General features: G+C 40.4%; 1 protein-coding gene across 25 annotated transcripts in view; it reads left to right on the forward strand.

Moving 5' to 3' along the window:
* ANKS1B (ankyrin repeat and sterile alpha motif domain containing 1B) overlaps window positions 1-17,200 on the forward strand; it is an 831,972-nt gene that overhangs the window by 789,333 nt on the left and 25,439 nt on the right. For all 25 annotated transcript variants that reach the window (XM_006914572.2, XM_025048663.1, XM_025048664.1 and 22 more), the window contains 3 exons: window positions 2,389-2,400; window positions 3,271-3,357; window positions 13,422-13,559. In XM_006914572.2, coding sequence (XP_006914634.1) covers window positions 2,389-2,400; window positions 3,271-3,357; window positions 13,422-13,559 — 237 coding nt within the window. The remainder of the gene's footprint in view (window positions 1-2,388; window positions 2,401-3,270; window positions 3,358-13,421; window positions 13,560-17,200) is intronic.

Here is a 17,200-nt window from a genome sequence, read left to right on the forward strand (position 1 = left end):
TCCACTTTGTAAGGAGTCTACTCCTTGACTTCAGTAATTCTGCTCTCAGGCTTCTTCCAACTCTGTGGCAGGTTCCTTCGTTGACTCTTCTTTCCGCCCCAGCCCTTAAGCATTAAGCATTAAGCTGGGGGAAGCCCTCAGGGGTGGTTCTTAGCCCTCTTCTTGTTCACCCCTTGAGCCACCTCCTCTGCTGCCATCTCCTCAGCCACCCCGTTTATGTGATTGGATTTCCAGATGTGGTTCTTATTTCTAATTTCCTACCGGACGTCTCCACCTAATTAGCAAACTGAACACATTCAAAAGGATTTTATGCAAAAGTATAATCCTCTCTAGGATTCCTTATCTCATTTAACAACCTCTTTACGACATCCTCCCGTTCATTCATCTTCTGTGGTTGATCAGTTAGCAGATTCTCTTGATTCTTCCTTGCCGGCATTGTGGCTCCCTTGTCCATTCTCCCATACCTCTACTTCCTCTCGGTACTTAGGGTCCCTCATTTGAATTTGCATCAAAGCTTCCTGCATCCCTGCATTCCGCCTCTAGCAGTTCCAGTCCATCTAACCACCAGATCTATCTCCCTGCAACACAGATTTTATTGTTTCATTCCCTACTTAAAAGCTGCCAGTGGATCCTAGCTTAGCAGAAGAAGTTGCAATCTTCCAATCCTACTGTACCAGCCTCATCTCCCACCAATTGCCTAGACCGACCACATTATTTCCTATATCCACGCATGTGTGTATGTGTATGTTGAATCTGCTGCTAAACAGCCTCTTTTGTCCTCTTTTGTGGCCTGAAAAAATAACATCGTTTAAGAGCCAGCTCAATCACCCCTAGCAGGTAGTCAGTGCTTGTTGAATGACTAAAGACTTGCCCCACTCTCTCACGCAAGTGGAAGCTCTCCCAGTCAGTTCTCTGGAGACACTGTTCATATCTCTATCACATTTGTCAACATTTGCATTCTTGCTGTTCATCGTATCAGGCCAGGCCAGGAATAGCCACGTGTGCTGCTCTTCCTCTTCCTCTCCCACAGCAGACTTCATTCCCAGCCCTCTTTCCCAACGAGCCCACACACAGCCTCAGAATCCTCAGCACAGCACTTCACACAGCCACTTTCAGCCGACTGCAGCTTGCACACAATGTGAGGTCTATTTGACATCCCTTGAAGCATACTCAGTGGGCTGCCTAATATAACCATTCAGTTGCTGAAATGAATAACAAATGAGTTTTTCTTTTTTTTTTTTTTAATTTTTAATTTTGGGTGTTTTTCTTAATACTAAATAAAATGTTGGTACTTTAATCTTATATTACCTATCTATTGTTTCGTGTTACCGATAAATCTGTCCGGGAGAATATATTCATGGCAAGAGACGAGCGAGGTGACTTGTTGAAATCTGTTGTTATTCTTTGCAAAGAATTCTTCACAAACACACACACTCAGTCCAGTAGATCGCTGCCTATGCCTCCCATCGCCCTCTCTCTTGCAGTGGGATTCAGCCCACTGCTTTGCCTTAAAATCAGCACACTAACTGCATCTTATTTCTTCTCACCTTGCCTTTGATTTATCTTACACGTTTTTAAGAGTTGGTTGGATAAAGCATTAAAAAATATAAACATATCTAACCTTATATTTCAATTTGACAATATCTCTCGGGCAGTCACACACACACACACACACACACACACACACACACACACACATAAATAACAGTGGGTATGGGTGATTTTAAAACTAGTTAAAAAGCACTTCAAAAGCTGCTTTTTTCTATAGTGTATAAACCATTTAAAAACACTAAATAGTAATACTTTTAGTAATCCATTTTCTTTATCTTTGAAACAGGTATAGTAACTTTCAAAGAGATGTGTCAAAATAATTAGGACAGCGTGAAACGTCTTTTCGGTGGCCCAAGTGAAAAAGGCAATATAATTAACATTAGTGAGTTCATATATGACACCATCCAGTTTCATTCACACCATCCAACTAAAAACCTTCTTTAATTCTGGTCACATGTCAGCATTTTAAAATGCAAAATTGGATACTATAAATGAAGAAATCAAGAAAGCTTGTACTTTCTTCTGATTTCCTAAATACATATAAGACAGCTGATTGTGGAACACTCAAAGCGGAAGATTCTTGCATGTCAGTTATGACTGTGCAATGCAGTAAACAGAAAGGAGAAAACAGAAAAATAAAAGGAGAGTTGGGTCTGTAAAAGCCTGCATTTCTAAAATAACAGTTTCACTGCATCTACCTATAGCTGTAAAGCCTATTCTGTTTACTTCTCAATGAATTTATGCTGTTAGTGAATTATTGAAATGTTTTCACTCACCTTTTTATGTATTTTCTTTCCTATTGTGTCCCCACCTTGTCTTGTCTGGAAAATCCATCAGGCCAACTGTCAGGTAGGTTCTTCTTGATGTTTAATATGGTTATTAGGGGAGAATCCATGGCAGGAAATGAAGTAAACAGACTGTTGGTGATGAATGATAAAACTAAACAGAAAAGGCACATACTAAATTACGGAGAAACTTTGCAGATGCATAAAACTGAAGAAGCCGCAAACTGTGAGCACATTAAGCCTGTGTGAACATCTATCATAGGAACTTGGCCCCAGGGAATAGAGCAGTGCTAAATGATAAAGTAGGTTACCTGGACTGTCCAGTTCTGCTGCAGCTCAAAATACAGACTGCTCCCAGAGGGCTTAATTGTTATAGAGCAGTATTAGATCCTATGTGGTCACAAGTGATTCTGCTGTAAATATACTATCAACTTTCACTGATTTGACCAGGTTCAAGAAAAATTCACAATGATGTATTTAAATCCCTATTTTAAGTACATATTCAGACATATTTTGTACCTTGAAGAAAGAGAGTGACTGGGGGAAAAGGAGGCACAGCGGCATATATTTTGTTAGTGCTAAATTCACCCCTGGAGTTAAATCTGACATGGTTTAACTCTAATCAAATCGTCACTTGAAACTGCAGTAGGAGACAGAGCCACTCATTTATTCCTTTGGTGTTACCCACATGAAGTAACAGAACAAGCTCTTTTCAGATCCTCAAGTGCAAGACAGACACTTTATAAGCCCAAACCATAACTAAGCCAAGAAGAAGAGAGACATATATTTAAATTAGAGCATGTTTGGGGTGTTTGTGTGTGTGTCTGTGTTGATTTTAACTTGAACTCCTTTTTATCTTTCAAAAGGAAAAATGATGTGCATCATTTGCTGTGCAACATAAACTGCTCTAATAGATTTCTTATTTTAATTTCAGAAGTCTACGGAGCAAATGAAGAAGGTCCCTACTATTATTCTTTCGGTCTCTTATAAAGGAGTCAAATTTATTGATGCAACGAATAAGGTGGGTACTGCACCTCTCTGTGGTTTAGACACCAGATACGGTCCTGAGAATATGATCTAACATCCTTTGCTTCTCATCATGCGCAACATCCCCCATTTTAATCATTTCCCACCCCCCAACTTAATGCTCCCGAAACGCAACTGTAGATACACACACACGCATGCGTACACACAGACACACACACACATAGACAGAAGGGCACATTTCACTTGGGGGACTTGATCTAGGATTCCTGTACATATTTTGCTGTCACTTGTCCATGGTGCCTTCTCTAATAGACTGTGGCCACTTATTATCTGGCATGAACCTTTGGATCTAGAAAATATTAAAATAGAAAAAAATAATGAAAATGCAGCAATGTCATCATTCTTCATCAGAGGAAATATTACCTGGTCAAGGGCTAGAACGCTTGTCTTTCCATTTCTCTCTCTCTCTCTCTCTCTCTCTCTCTCTCTCTCTCTCTCTCTCTCTCTCTCCATATATATATCCTGTATTTTGATACATGTAATGAATACCTGACCCAAAGAACAGCTTCTATGACTTTAATATTTTTTAATTGCATTTAATTCTCAACTACTGATATGCAAGAGTTTGAACTGTATTGTTTTCTTAAGAAACCCAATCAGAAAGCAGCGCAGGTCATGCTGGGACTCTGTTGGGACTTCGTGTTCACAGTAGGAAGTTTGGGGGCTCTAAGGTCAAAGGTGGACAACTAGGTTGCATTTTACTTAAAAAGTGTCATAGAGTTCCTTCCTTGGCAAAGATGACAGTGCTGGTGCTACACTAGAAAACTTAGGTGTGACCACTCTCTGTCTCCATCAACTCAAAACTGACTGGCTCCTCCTCACAAAACCCTCCAATGTCCACATGCTTTATTCCTACATCCTTCCATCTGATAAAGTGTGGAAGGAGGGGAAATGAGGTGATCCCCGTTGGTGAATGCCATTTGTTTTTTGGACCTCCCACCCAGACCCTCTTCATTTTGGAGAAAGGAAGCAGAAAGTCATGAAACACATGAACTTAAACAATGGTATCTTAGGACCAAGGCAATGAGGTTCGGATACTGGGGGGAAGTCCCATGCACAATAACTTGGGTATCTATAATAAATCTGAATCAACCAATTCGAAGTTTTCTTGATTTTTTCTGTAAGGAATCGGAGTGCTGCATTAGCAGTCAGATGTGCCCAAGCTTCTCAAATCTACTTAGGAAAACAACCTCCCAGTTTTGGAAACAGATAAAACCAAGCAAAAAGTTAATAACCCAGCATGGTCATGCTGGCCGCAATATCCAAACCACACTCAGAGTCAGATTCCTTACATGGAATGATTGTTTCAATTCTGCAATATGTTGGTGACGGTTATTGTTGTCAGGTTACGATTGTGGAGACTTAATCATAAAAACCCCAATTGATTTACTTCTTTTCCTTCTTGGGAGCATCTTTACTGGTGCATAAACTTACATTATCCTTAGATTATAGTCAGTTCAAAAGTTCCAAAACTTTATGGCACGCTCATTGAAGATGCCATTGCTATCACTGTATCTAAATTTCAAGGAAGACTTTGGCATTTGGATTTTTTGCCCAACCTGGAATAACCGTCCCTACCCCTACTTGCATTTGGAAACCATGAATAGGAACGTATTTTCAGTGTATGAGTTTGACACTCTCTTAGATTAACAACCTTAGCAGGCTTTGATTCTGACAGTTTCCAAACAAGTGGTGTTTGTCCTGAGAAGTTCCCAGAGTCTTAAGGCTGTCAGCCCATGAAGCTGGTGGCATGACTGGATGCATCTGTACTAATATCATGCTCTCTAACCTACGCTCCGTGATCAGAGGAACGAAGGAAAGCTCCGTCAGTTCTGTTGCATGTTGCTTATGGACATATCAGGGGCCATAGAACTTGATGTCCGATGCCTAGAGGAGATATTTCTGCTTCGATCACCAATAATTAAATGAGTTACCCAGAGAACTCTGCTCACAGATGAGTACTCTTTGGAAGTATAAGCACCAAAAGATATGCAAAAGATCATTCTGTGTGAATAAAGACACTAAATAAAGAAGGCCAGTGTATCTTTCAAGTCTTTGCACTGTGTTCCTCAGCATATTTTAAAAATCTAGAGCAAAGGCAAAGAGCATATGTTGGTGGCAGGTGGAGCCAATCTCTCTCTATGACTATATGACAACATGTGCCTGAATTTTTCAGGAATTTAGAGACATTGACTTCAACATTGATGGATATACATGGTCCCTTATCCCAGGGCCCTACAATGTAGCTGATCTACTCCAGTGTGAGAGTGAATAGGAAGAGAGTGGGTGACTCAGGGTGATAACTCGTAGTTGCTGTGTGAGAAGCAAAGTAGAGAGATTTTATTTAGAAGGAAAGAAGAAAGAAATAGGGCAAAGCCACATTGGTGGAGTTTGTAAAAGGCAGAAAAGCACTGCCACCACCAAGGCTGAAGGCCTGGTTTCAGAAGTCACGGCGGATCCATAGCTGAAGGATCATGATCCCTCAAGTAGTGGCGTGGAGGGAATAGTGCTCATATATTTAGATTCTGGCAGTGTCTGCAGTGGCATCTTCGTATGCCACTTTGTTCTATAGCAAAGACCAACCTCTAATTAACACCCACAGCAGGAAAGGAGCAGATCGATAAACTCCAGAGTCCTGCCATCAATTTGTACCAGAGATTTCTCCCTTAGGAAGTGTCGCCTTCGTGGCCACTTTGATTTGAAGCGAAGGACTTGGGACAGATACACACATTTCAAGACTTCACAACTTGAGGCCACTAAACCTGTAATAAGGCACAACCAAAAATGACACCTTAACATTTACAGTTGATATTTCCATTGTACTTTATTTTTAAAAAGTTCTCTCCTAATCATTGCATCTCTTTAATCCTGAGTGGTACAGTAGAAGGGGTTGTTCAACTTGCACTAGACAGAGAGAGTAACGGAAGGCCTCAGACCCTTTGCTAAGGCACATAACCGGTTGGTCATGGAAAACGAAAACTTGACTTTCCACCTCCTATCCTAATACTTTTTTTGTTACTTCACAGCTACCTTCCACCAATTAGTTTGAAGTATAGTGGATAATTATGTGTTAGTTACTCTTCCATTCCTCTTAGCCCTCATTAGACTATATGAAAGATGAATCCTCTCGCAAAGCATCTCTTTCCTTTTACTCTAATGAATAAGTGGCTTTGGCTGAGTTCAAGGGGAAGGATGAGGTGCCTAGTTGTAAACTCAAATGTATGGCCTAGCAACTTAGGAAACAAATCACTAAATCCTGATTCAAGAAGGAAGAAGTGGAAAACGGTCTTGAATTAAAACTGAGACTTGGAATTGATTTAGCACTAAGATGTTGTTGATAAAGCACATCAGCTTTCTGCTGCTCACAGCCCAGAGGACTGTGACTATTCAGTTACAGCCCCATCCTCAAGTCAGCAGGGTCTTCCAGAGCTGACACAGTCCCTACTTCCAGCACTTGGCTAGGGGTGAGTTGCATTTTGCCTTCCTGCTCTGACCCCCTCCTCCGTCTTCCCACCCGGATAAATCAGGAATGGTGCAGTGCCAGGGTTCATTTTTTGTTTGCTTGTTTTGAATGCCAACTTCAAACAGGGCTTATGCTATTTCGGGGGCACAAAATAATTCAGAACATTTGACTAAACAAGTGCTTGTTGTTTTTTATAGCACATACATCTCCTTCTAAGAATCTCAGAATCAAATTAAGAGCCCATAAGCATGTGTGCTCTTCTCATTGGCATCACTCACTCTGCAGTTGTCTCCAGTTAGCCCTGGCCCGGGGCTGCTGCCCCTATCTGGGGGGCCCTCTCGGGAGGGGAGTTGCATTCTCTCACTCAGCAAAGGCCTGGCCTGAGGACTCAGGAGAAATGCCCTGCCTGTCGGAGCCCCGAGTGAGGCAAGTGGGGAGAGTTCGATTTCTAGGCTCCATCACTTCATTATCACACGTCCTTCTTAGAACCTCTCTGTTCATTGGCTGCACCAAGAGTTCTCTTCTACACCTGCCAGACAGACCCCTCTAGCATTTTCTCAACACAAAGAAAGGCAGACAGATGGAAAAAAACAATCTCTCCTTGTTGAAGGTTACTGAGCCACCAAACTTTCTATTCCAAAGACGAGGCAAGGTGAGCCCCTCCCCAGAGCTTTTCTCGAGCCTTTCAAAAGCTCTCGTCTCCTTAGAACATGCTTAAGCAACATAAGAGTTCGTTTGAAACCGAAGTATGCCCCCTGTCCTTCATGATGACGTCAGAGTGATGGCAGTGTTTCGATAGTGAGATCCCAGGTCCTCACCACATTCTAGCAACGAATATGTATCAGGAAGTTCTGTTCGAATATGCATCCCTACACAGGCCATCGATATGCATTCATTTAACAGTATATTTTTTTAAGTGCCAGTTAGGATGATAAAAAGCAGTTGTTCTTAATTGAGTATAGAATATTTTTACTAACCTGCCTCCCCTCTAGTTTAGACCATGGGAACAAAGGAATAAAAGTTTCAAGTGGGAGAGGAGGCTGATTTTGGAACAGCATAGAGGAGAGTAGCCTGGATGGTCAATTAAAAGACAGTCCTGGGCTCCTAAGGAGTAGAGAAGTGGGGGAGGGGTCCATAAAATTGGGAGAGGGTCAAGAAAGACAGTAAAATTGTCTAAGTCCATTTGGACTACTATAACAAATTACCATAGACTGGGGAGCTTAAACAATAAACATTGATTTCTCAACAGTTCTGAAGGCTGCAAAGTCCAAGATCCAGTCACTGGCAGATTCGGTGTCTCAAGAGAGCCTATTTCCTGATTCGTAGATGGCCATCTTCCTTCTGTGCCCTCACATGGCAGAGAGAGCTGAGTAGCTAGCTCAGCACTAATCCCACTCATGAGGGCTCCACCCTCATGGCCAAATCACCTTCCAAGGGCTACACTTCGAAACAGCATTACATTGGGGATTAAGATTTCTTTTTATAAAATAATTTTTTATTTTTTAATTATAGTTAACATATCATATTAGTTTCAGGTGTACAACATAATGATTAGACATTTATGTAACTTATGAAGTAATCACCCTGATAAATCTACTATCCAACTGATATATAGCTATTATAATGTTACTGGCTGTATTTCCTCTACTATAGTTTACATTCCCATGACTGTTTTGTAACTACTAATTTGTACTTCTTAATCCCTTCCCCTTTTTCACTCATCCTCCGAACCCCTTCCCATCTGCCAGTGATCAAAATGTTCTCTGTATCTATGAGGTTTTTTCTGTTTTTTCAGTTATTTTGTTTTTTAGATTCCACATATAAGCGAAATTATATGGTATTTGTCTTTGTCTGACTAATTTCACTCAGCCTAATACCCTCTAGGTCCATCCATGTTATTGCAGATGGCAAGATTTCATTCTTTTTGTGGCTGAGTAATATTCTATGACATATATGTACCACTTCTTTATCCATTCATCCATCTATTGATGGACACTTAGTTGCTTCCATATCTTAGCTATTGCAGATAATGCTGCAGTGAACATATGGATATATTTTAGGTTTCTTCAGATAAATATGCAGAAGTGGAATTACTGGGTCATCCTTTGTCTCTTGTTATAGCCTTTGTTTTAAAGTCTATTTTGTCTGGTACAAGTATTGCTACCCCAGCTTTTTTGTTTGTTTCTATTTGCATAAAATATCTTCTTCCATCCCTTTCCTTTCAGTCTGTGTGTGTCTTTCATTTCTGAAGTGAGTCTCTTATAGACAGTATGTAAGGGTCTTGTTTTCCTATCCATTCAGTCGCCCTCTGTCTTCTGATTGGAGTATTTGATCCATTTACATTTAAGGTAATTGTCGATATGTAGTTATTACCATTTTATTATTCATATTTTTAATCTTTCTCCTTCTTAAAGAAGTCCCTCTAACATTTCCTGTAATACTGGTTTGGTGGCAATGAACTCCTTTAGTTTTTTCTTGTCTAGGAAGCTCTTTATCTGTCCTTTGCTGGGTAGAGCAATCTTGGTTGTAGGTCCTTGCTTTTTATCACTTTGATTATTTCATGCCAGTCCCTTCTGTTTGCAAAGTGTCTGCTGAGAAAGGAGCTGATAGTCTTATGGGTGCTCCCTTGTAGGTAACTAACTGCTTTTCTCTGCCTGCTTTTAAGATTTTCTCTTTGGCATCTTAATTATGATGTGCCTTGGTGTGGGCCTCTTTGGGTTCATCTTATTTGGAACTCTCTGCACTTCCTGACTTGTATGTCTACTTCCTTGGACAGGTTAGGAAACTCTTCCGTCATTATTCCTTCAAATAGGTTTTCAGTTCCTTGTTCTCTCTCTCTTCTCCTTCCAGTGCCTCTATGATGTGACTTGGTACGCTTGACATTGACCCCAAGGCCCCTTAAACCATCCTCACTTTTTTGGGTTCTTTTTTCTTGTTGCTCTTTTGATTGGGTGTTTTCTGCTATCTTATCTTCCAAATAACTGATTCGATCCTTTGTTTTACCTAATCTATTTTTAATTCCCTCTAATGTATTCTTCATTTCTGCCTGATTTCTTTTTTATGTTTTCTATCTCTATTTTTATGTTTCCTATCTCTTTGTTGAAGTTCCCACTGAGATCATTGAGCATCCTTGTAACCAGCGTTTTGAACTCTGCATCTGGTAGATTGCTCGTCTCTATTTTGTTTAGTTCTTTTTTGGGGGGTGGAGGGGAGCTTTGTTCTGTTCTTTCATTTGGAACATGTTTCTTTGTCTCCCCATTTTGGCTGCCTCCCTGTCTTTGTTTATATGTATTATGTTGAGTGGCTATGTCTCCCAGTCTTAGTAAGTGTCCTGTGGGGCCCTTTGGCACAATCTCCCTGGTTATCTGAGCCAGGTGCTCCAGGTATGTACTTTATGTGGGTTGTGTGTGCCCTCCTGTTATAGATGAGCCTCGATTGCTATTGGCATGTCAGTGGCAAGGATTGACCCTCAGGCTGATTGTGAGGACTGACTGTGACTTACAGTGAAGGAGCTGTTGTACAGGGGCTGACCCTATGGAGCAAGGTTCGCTTTTACAGGGTTCAGGTGTCTGTCCTTTGGGTGTGTCTTTTGTGTAACTGATTGGGTGGTGCTCTGGTGTGGTATGAAGCTGGCTACCAGGGCCTCATGGGAAGGGCTCTGGTATAGGCCAAGGTCAGCTGCTGCCTGTGCCCTTCCCAGGGCCACTTGATATGAGCTACAAAGTGATCTGCAATGGTTGCCACTTGTGCTGGGCTTAGAGATGCCTAGGAGAGGCTAAGCAGTGAACCGAGGCCAGTTGCTACTCATGCTTGTTTTGGGTTTGTGAACTTTGAAAAGTTTTAGGAAATTCTGCAGAATGAGACAAGACAGAATGTTTGTTTGGAAAAGCCACTAGAAGCAGCTTGGGTAGGCCTATAAGTTGGATGGGGAGGGGTCTCGGGGAATCACCAGGGCAGGGTGAATGGTGTTAGCTAGGTTGATAGATACTCAGATATGGTGCCCTCCTGAGCGTGCAGGCTGGGTTGGGGGAAGGCTCAACAAAGGAACAATGGGTTCTGCCAACACTTTTGCCTGAGAGAAAATTGCCCCTCCGGCTCTTGCTCTAAAGCCAGACAATTCTTTCCTCCCAGTATGTCCCTAGCACTTTTCAAGCTGCTGCCCCAGCTCCAGAGCTCAGAATGAGTGAGTCTGTCAGTTAGTAAGTCCATGAACACCTGGGACCCCAATAGCCCTTTGTCTCATGTAGTTATAATCTCCACTGATTTCACAGCCAGAGGTTGTGGGGACTTCTTGTACAGGCACTGAAACCCTGGACGAGGGAACCTGGTGTGTGGCTAGGACACTTCGCTCCTCATGGGTGACCTCCCTCCCAATTTTTAACAGCCATATGTGGGTGTGGGGCAAGCTTGTTCCAAGTGTCTACCCCTCCTGCCAGTCCTTAGTTGTAGGACTTCTGTTCAGCTATATTTCAGGCAGTTCTCAATGACGGTTGTTCTGTGGTTTAGTTGTAATTTTGCTGTGGTCTGGGAGGAGACAAGCACAGTGTTTACCTACTCTGCCATCTTGACTAGAAGCCAAGATTTCAACACATGAATTGGGAATGACACAGTCATATAGTCCATAATAGAGACCTCCAAAGATACACTTTACCTACTTTACAATTTTGCACAGAACCACGATGCTGTCATACACCACTGAAAATCAAGAGTGCTTTCTTATAAATTGCAAGATTCATAAAACTCAATGCAATAAAAATCATAGGGCACTTTTCACTGTAATACTTTCCCAAGAAGTTGGTCTACCTAATGCTAGTAAATAATCTCAAGAACACAAAATGTCAATTTAATTAACCATTGGAGTCAATGCTTTATTTCTGGTAACAGTGGATCCTAGACAGGTGGCACCAAATCTACACAGACTTCCCAAGGTAATGACAGCCCCTAATTAAAATGATGGTGGAAGCTCTCGGTACCTGCTAACATTGTACTTGTAAAGACTATGTAGATCTTATTATTTTTAAGTTCATTTTTAGACTCACTAGTTCCTAATTTAGATTTCTACTTTAACAAATTCTATCTGAATGTCAGAAAAGGATCATGACCTTCTGGTTTGAAACTGTATCTTGCAATAGAATGTTACTTGTTTACGGGATTCCAATTTCAATTTGAGTAATTTTTGACAGAGCGCTGCATGTAGTGTCAACATACGGGGCCATGGTGAAGAATGTCTTAATTTCATTTTCTTTTATGTGTTAATTCTGTAATTGCTTCCCAGCCACTTAACTCGGTAGAGTGAGGGACATGAAGTACTTAATGGGGATGCTGGCGGGGAAGGACATTTTGTAAGCTTTTTTAGGCATTGATGGATATACGTGGAACATTATATTGCCAACAGGTTATTTAAGACTGTGCAATTAAAAAGTAATTAGGTAACTAAAGCATCAAGGGTTTTAGATCTATGACAACTGAAAAAAAACAAATGGGATATTAAAAGATAAAAAATGATTGCACCATTATGTGAAGTTTTTTGCTTTTTAAATACATCTGTGTATCAAAAGGAGTTTCTAGCAGGGTTTGCAGCCAAAGTGATGCTTCTTCATTGTTTTGTGCTTCAAGATAATGATACTTAAAACTTTCCTCTCTTACCTCCCACAAGTTATTCTTAGAGGCAGGTTGGGGTGAATGGGCTGGCAGGGAGATGGCATGGAGAAATGGTACAGAGAAAAAAATGAAATGATATTAAACCAGTGAGAGAGATGAGGGGCATTACAATATATTTGAAAGAACCTGAGCTCCCAGTCAGGTAACCCCAAATTTCAGTACCAGCTTCACCACACACCCTATGGAAGGCACTTCCACTCTCTGAGTACCAGTCTCCTCACTTATAAGTTTATCATAGCCACAGCACCCACTCATAAGTATCCATGTTGGGTAAAGTTAGTAAAGTGCTGTCATCCACAGGGCCCTGTGTCAGGCAAGGCACCCAAGGCCAAAATAGTGTGGTGTGGTGTTTCCCTCATCCCACCCCTACGCCTTCGTCTCCATGGAGTCTCCCAGAGACAGCATCTTGATGCTTCCATCTGTGTACTGCCTTCTGGACCTGCCTTTGCTCTAGGGGAGGAGAGGCAGGGCACAAGACAATGAGCAGCAAGGTGATGACGCATCAGCCTCCTTGGGGCAGTTCCTCCCAGCATGCAGGACATGGCCGGTAATCTTTTCCAGACAGAGTTAGCAGGAGGTAGCATTGCCTATCTACAGGTATACATGGGGATAGAAACAGTAAAATGATTAGTAATTACTTTAAAAGAAAAAAAAAGTGTCTGCCACCCAAACTGCTTTTGTGCACAGCACCTGGTGAGAACCACGCTCCAGGATGTGACTATTTTAGGCTGTTTTTAATTAAATGATCTGGCGTACATTTACCCATAGATCGGATGTTGGATCACTTTGAATGTTGCTGGTCTAGAACATTCTAGAAAGGAAAAAAGCAGCTACTTCTCTGGTCATTTGCCTTGGCTCTAAAATATGCTGATTTGCAAAGGAAACTAATGGTTATTTGTGTCATCTTTTCCCAGAACATAATTGCTGAGCATGAAATCCGTAATATCTCCTGTGCTGCCCAGGACCCAGAAGACCTCTCAACATTTGCTTATATCACGAAAGATTTGAAGTCCAATCACCACTACTGTCATGTGTTTACCGCCTTCGATGTGGTGAGTAACTACCCTCTTTGGACAAATTAAATATTTCCCCAAATGTACCTGGATATTATTGAAAGCCCAACTGGCAATTAAGGTACTTGGCGTGTTTACCAAGTGTTAAGGTATATCTCGCATAAGGTATTTTACAGACTTAGCTTTTCTGAGCTTTTTCTATAGAATGCTACTTCTACCTAGTATCTGATCTGTCTTTGCTCAACTACTAACTTCATTTTTTAGATTTGACGAATTCCTTTTTCTCTCTGGTATCAAAATATAGTAAATGTCTTCCAGCCTCCTTATTCCTTCACTGTATCTGTCAGTTGTCTCTGGTAGCCATTTCTAGATAGTAGGGAATAATAATCTAGGTTTGTTTGGAAAAATAAATTTCAGTGCCTCATGCAATAGTGTGGTTTTCTGTATTAAATAGAAGTCAAATTAGACACCTACAAATAATAATCAGGAACACCAAGATTTGGTCCATTTGCTTATTCGGAAGTTAGTCTTGTAATGATGTCTTTATGATATCACACCACTTATAGTCCTATTTGTCATTAAGCCTAAAAACTAGCTCATATATATCAAACTTGGAAAATGAAAGCAATTCTAGAAAACAATGAGTGTTCCTTAAAGGTATATATGTGGCTGTAACCATGAAATAATTTATAATCGGAAGAATTCTAAAGTGTCACTTTAATTTGACAATTCTACTCTGTTCAGTGTATTTGAAATACAAATAGTCAAAGAATTACATAGAAATTACAGTGTAATATATTCTTGGCCAGCACACAGTTCAATGTCCTGGGTAAGACTGCTCAAAGCAGTCATTTTCAGTTCTGACAAACACCCATGGACCAAGGACCCCATAAGGCAAAATCTGCCCCTTTTAAGGTATGTTAGGCTCACACCCAGAGCATTTCCATCATGCTACATATGGCTCATCCCTTTAGTTTTTGAAAATTCCTTCTATTTGGGGAGGCATGAGGAGAATAATGTAAAAGTGGCATGTGGTAACAGTAAAGAGTGCAAAACAAAGCCCTCAAAGGCCGCTCTAAATATCTCTGGATGTGTTTGTTTGCATGAGATCAGCGGTATTGATTAGTTATTTTAGCAAAGCTTTCTGGTGCCTTAAGCATAACTTACTGTTCTTATAAAGTGTAATCATTTTTTTAAACAGTAAAATTCCATTCTATCCTCGTATATTTTGGTTTGCATGAAACACCTTTCTCTGTGGGAGATGAACTGGTATCATAGAAGGAGCAGACAAATCAGAGTTCACATCCCATCACAGCTGTCCGCTCCCTCATCTTAGACAAGTTGCAGGACTTTCCTGAGTCTGATTTCCTTTGTGTATAAAACAGGGACAAGGATTTATACCTCACAGGTTTTCATCGGGATTCAAATGAAGGAGCTTATGTAGAGTGCCTCATAAATAACAGGCGTTCAGTGTTAGTTCCACCCCCACCTGTTCTCTCTCTTTGCCTACTGGCATCACAGTTGACAACCTGGCCCCTTGTTCTGCTAAAAGACATAAGATAAATTTGCCAGAAGTGTATTTATGGTCCAAAATTTTCCCACTGCCCTTGTAAAAGAACCAAAAAGAAAAAAAAAAAGGAATAAATAAAATAAAAACAATAGAAAGAAAATATTGACTGCAGATTTCATACTGGTATATTGCCTCTATATATTGTTTTCATTGAATGTCAATATTTCGATAATTTTCATAATTCCAACCTTTCTTTGAGTATTGAAGCATTCTTCTCTAAACTGGTTTTTACAGTAATATATAATTTACCTTTATAAGAGTATCCAAACATTATTCTACATTATTCTACATTCAAACTAAAAATGATAGCCATCTGCACCCCTGAGTTTTTTAGATATAGATAGATATAGATATAGATATAGATCTATATATATATAATCAACTGTTTAGTTTTAGGAGCAACATGATGTCCCTGATCAACATTTGGAAATTAGAGAATTGCTTCATTTTTTTGTTTTCATCCAGATGTTTGATTTAATGTAGACATTCACTAACTTAGGATTCTGGTATCAGCCCCAAAAGATTTTCATCCTGTACCACAAATCCACTATTTTAATCCTTTCTAGGTGAACACAGTTTGTCTAACTTCAAAAATAGTAACAGGAGGCACCAGCCTTGACCTGGGCCTTTGAGCAATTTTGAGATGCAACAAGCTTTGCTGGCACTAAAAAAAGCCTCTTTGAGCATGGATTTTGTATCTTTATGTAGGGCAGCTCAGTGTTCAGTCCAATCTTGAAGCCTTAAAATTCTTTTGATATAAGTCAGTCCCCAAATGGCCAAAAGAAAAGAATACCTTAAGTATACATTTAATCTTTTAGCTTATATGTATATGTACATGTGCATTTTTAATTGCAAAGTCATTATCACTTTGACCTTGTAGGTCTTTTATGGGTCACAAAATGTTTTTATGAGTATCTGCCATTATCAAAAAATTTAATGACATCTCAGATGCTTCTAGTTTATGGAGAGTTAGATTTAAAATAGAGCATCTTCCCATAGAAATCCTGTGATCTCAGAAGGGAGGCCCAAACCTCCTTACAAAAGCTAGCATACGAATTTAGCATAGTCCACTTACTAGAGTCTAATATACTCAGACTCCAGGAGCGGGTGGAGTGTGCTCTGTTTCCCAAGATCATTTGGCTGTGATAGATTTTTTTGGAGAACACCTTGCAGGGATGGAGTTCTGTAGAACACACTTCAAAAAATGTTATACTTCACGATCTCTATGCCTATTTCCATTTCTTAGAATCTGTGCTACATTCAGCATGTGATATTTTCAGTTTAGGTAACAGGTAGATGAAAATGAAAAGACTAGAGCAAAAATGGTATTAGAGTTTCCAAGAAAAAAAGCCAGTACGTACCTACCGGCAAGTACCAGGCCTGCTGTGCATTCTAGACTCTATTGTGGCAGCTGATTTCTATTCACGTTTCTAACTTGCTAGGCCTGGAACACGCCTCACCCACCACAGAACAAAAGGCTTTCCTAATTCCGTCTTTCAAGCAATGAAAACTTAGGGGAAGAGGGAACAGTAGGACTGAGTAGAAAAGAAGGATGTATTAAGAGGTTAGAAGTCACGGGGTTAAAAACACAGATTCAGCGTGAACTTTCTGCCTTTCTTATCTCAAATGAGTGAAGGAGAATTCCATGCTGCTAGGATTACAGAAGGGGGGATGGGTATTTCAGTGGCCCAAGGCTGCAGTGATCATCCTTCAAAGGCCACGATAGGTAAGAGACAGGTATAACCAAGCTAATTTGGAAATTATGATCTTTTATATATTATTCACTTGGTTAGTCTAGAATTCTAAGTCATAGAATTGAGGTGGGTCAGTCAGAAAGATTTCTATGCACTATCTGTGGGAGTATCAGATCTATTTTAAAACTCTGGAAAAGACCTCATTCAATAGTTTTAAAATACGAAAAGTTTGTTTTTTAAAATAGCGTTAAAAGCCATGACTGCTGCTAGACCCTTACTAATTCTCACTTCTCTATAAAGAATATGTTTGCAGTCCTTGATATTTTTAACCATGCTCATTTTCCTCTTACTTGCAACCCCCAAATGCTGTAATCTTCAGTGTGCAGCACGTGGCATGGCTTCGACTGGCTCCAGAA

The sequence above is a fragment of the Pteropus alecto genome, unplaced genomic scaffold (assembly GCF_000325575.1).
Source record: "Pteropus alecto unplaced genomic scaffold, ASM32557v1 scaffold94, whole genome shotgun sequence".
Classification (NCBI taxonomy): Eukaryota; Metazoa; Chordata; class Mammalia; order Chiroptera; family Pteropodidae; genus Pteropus; species Pteropus alecto.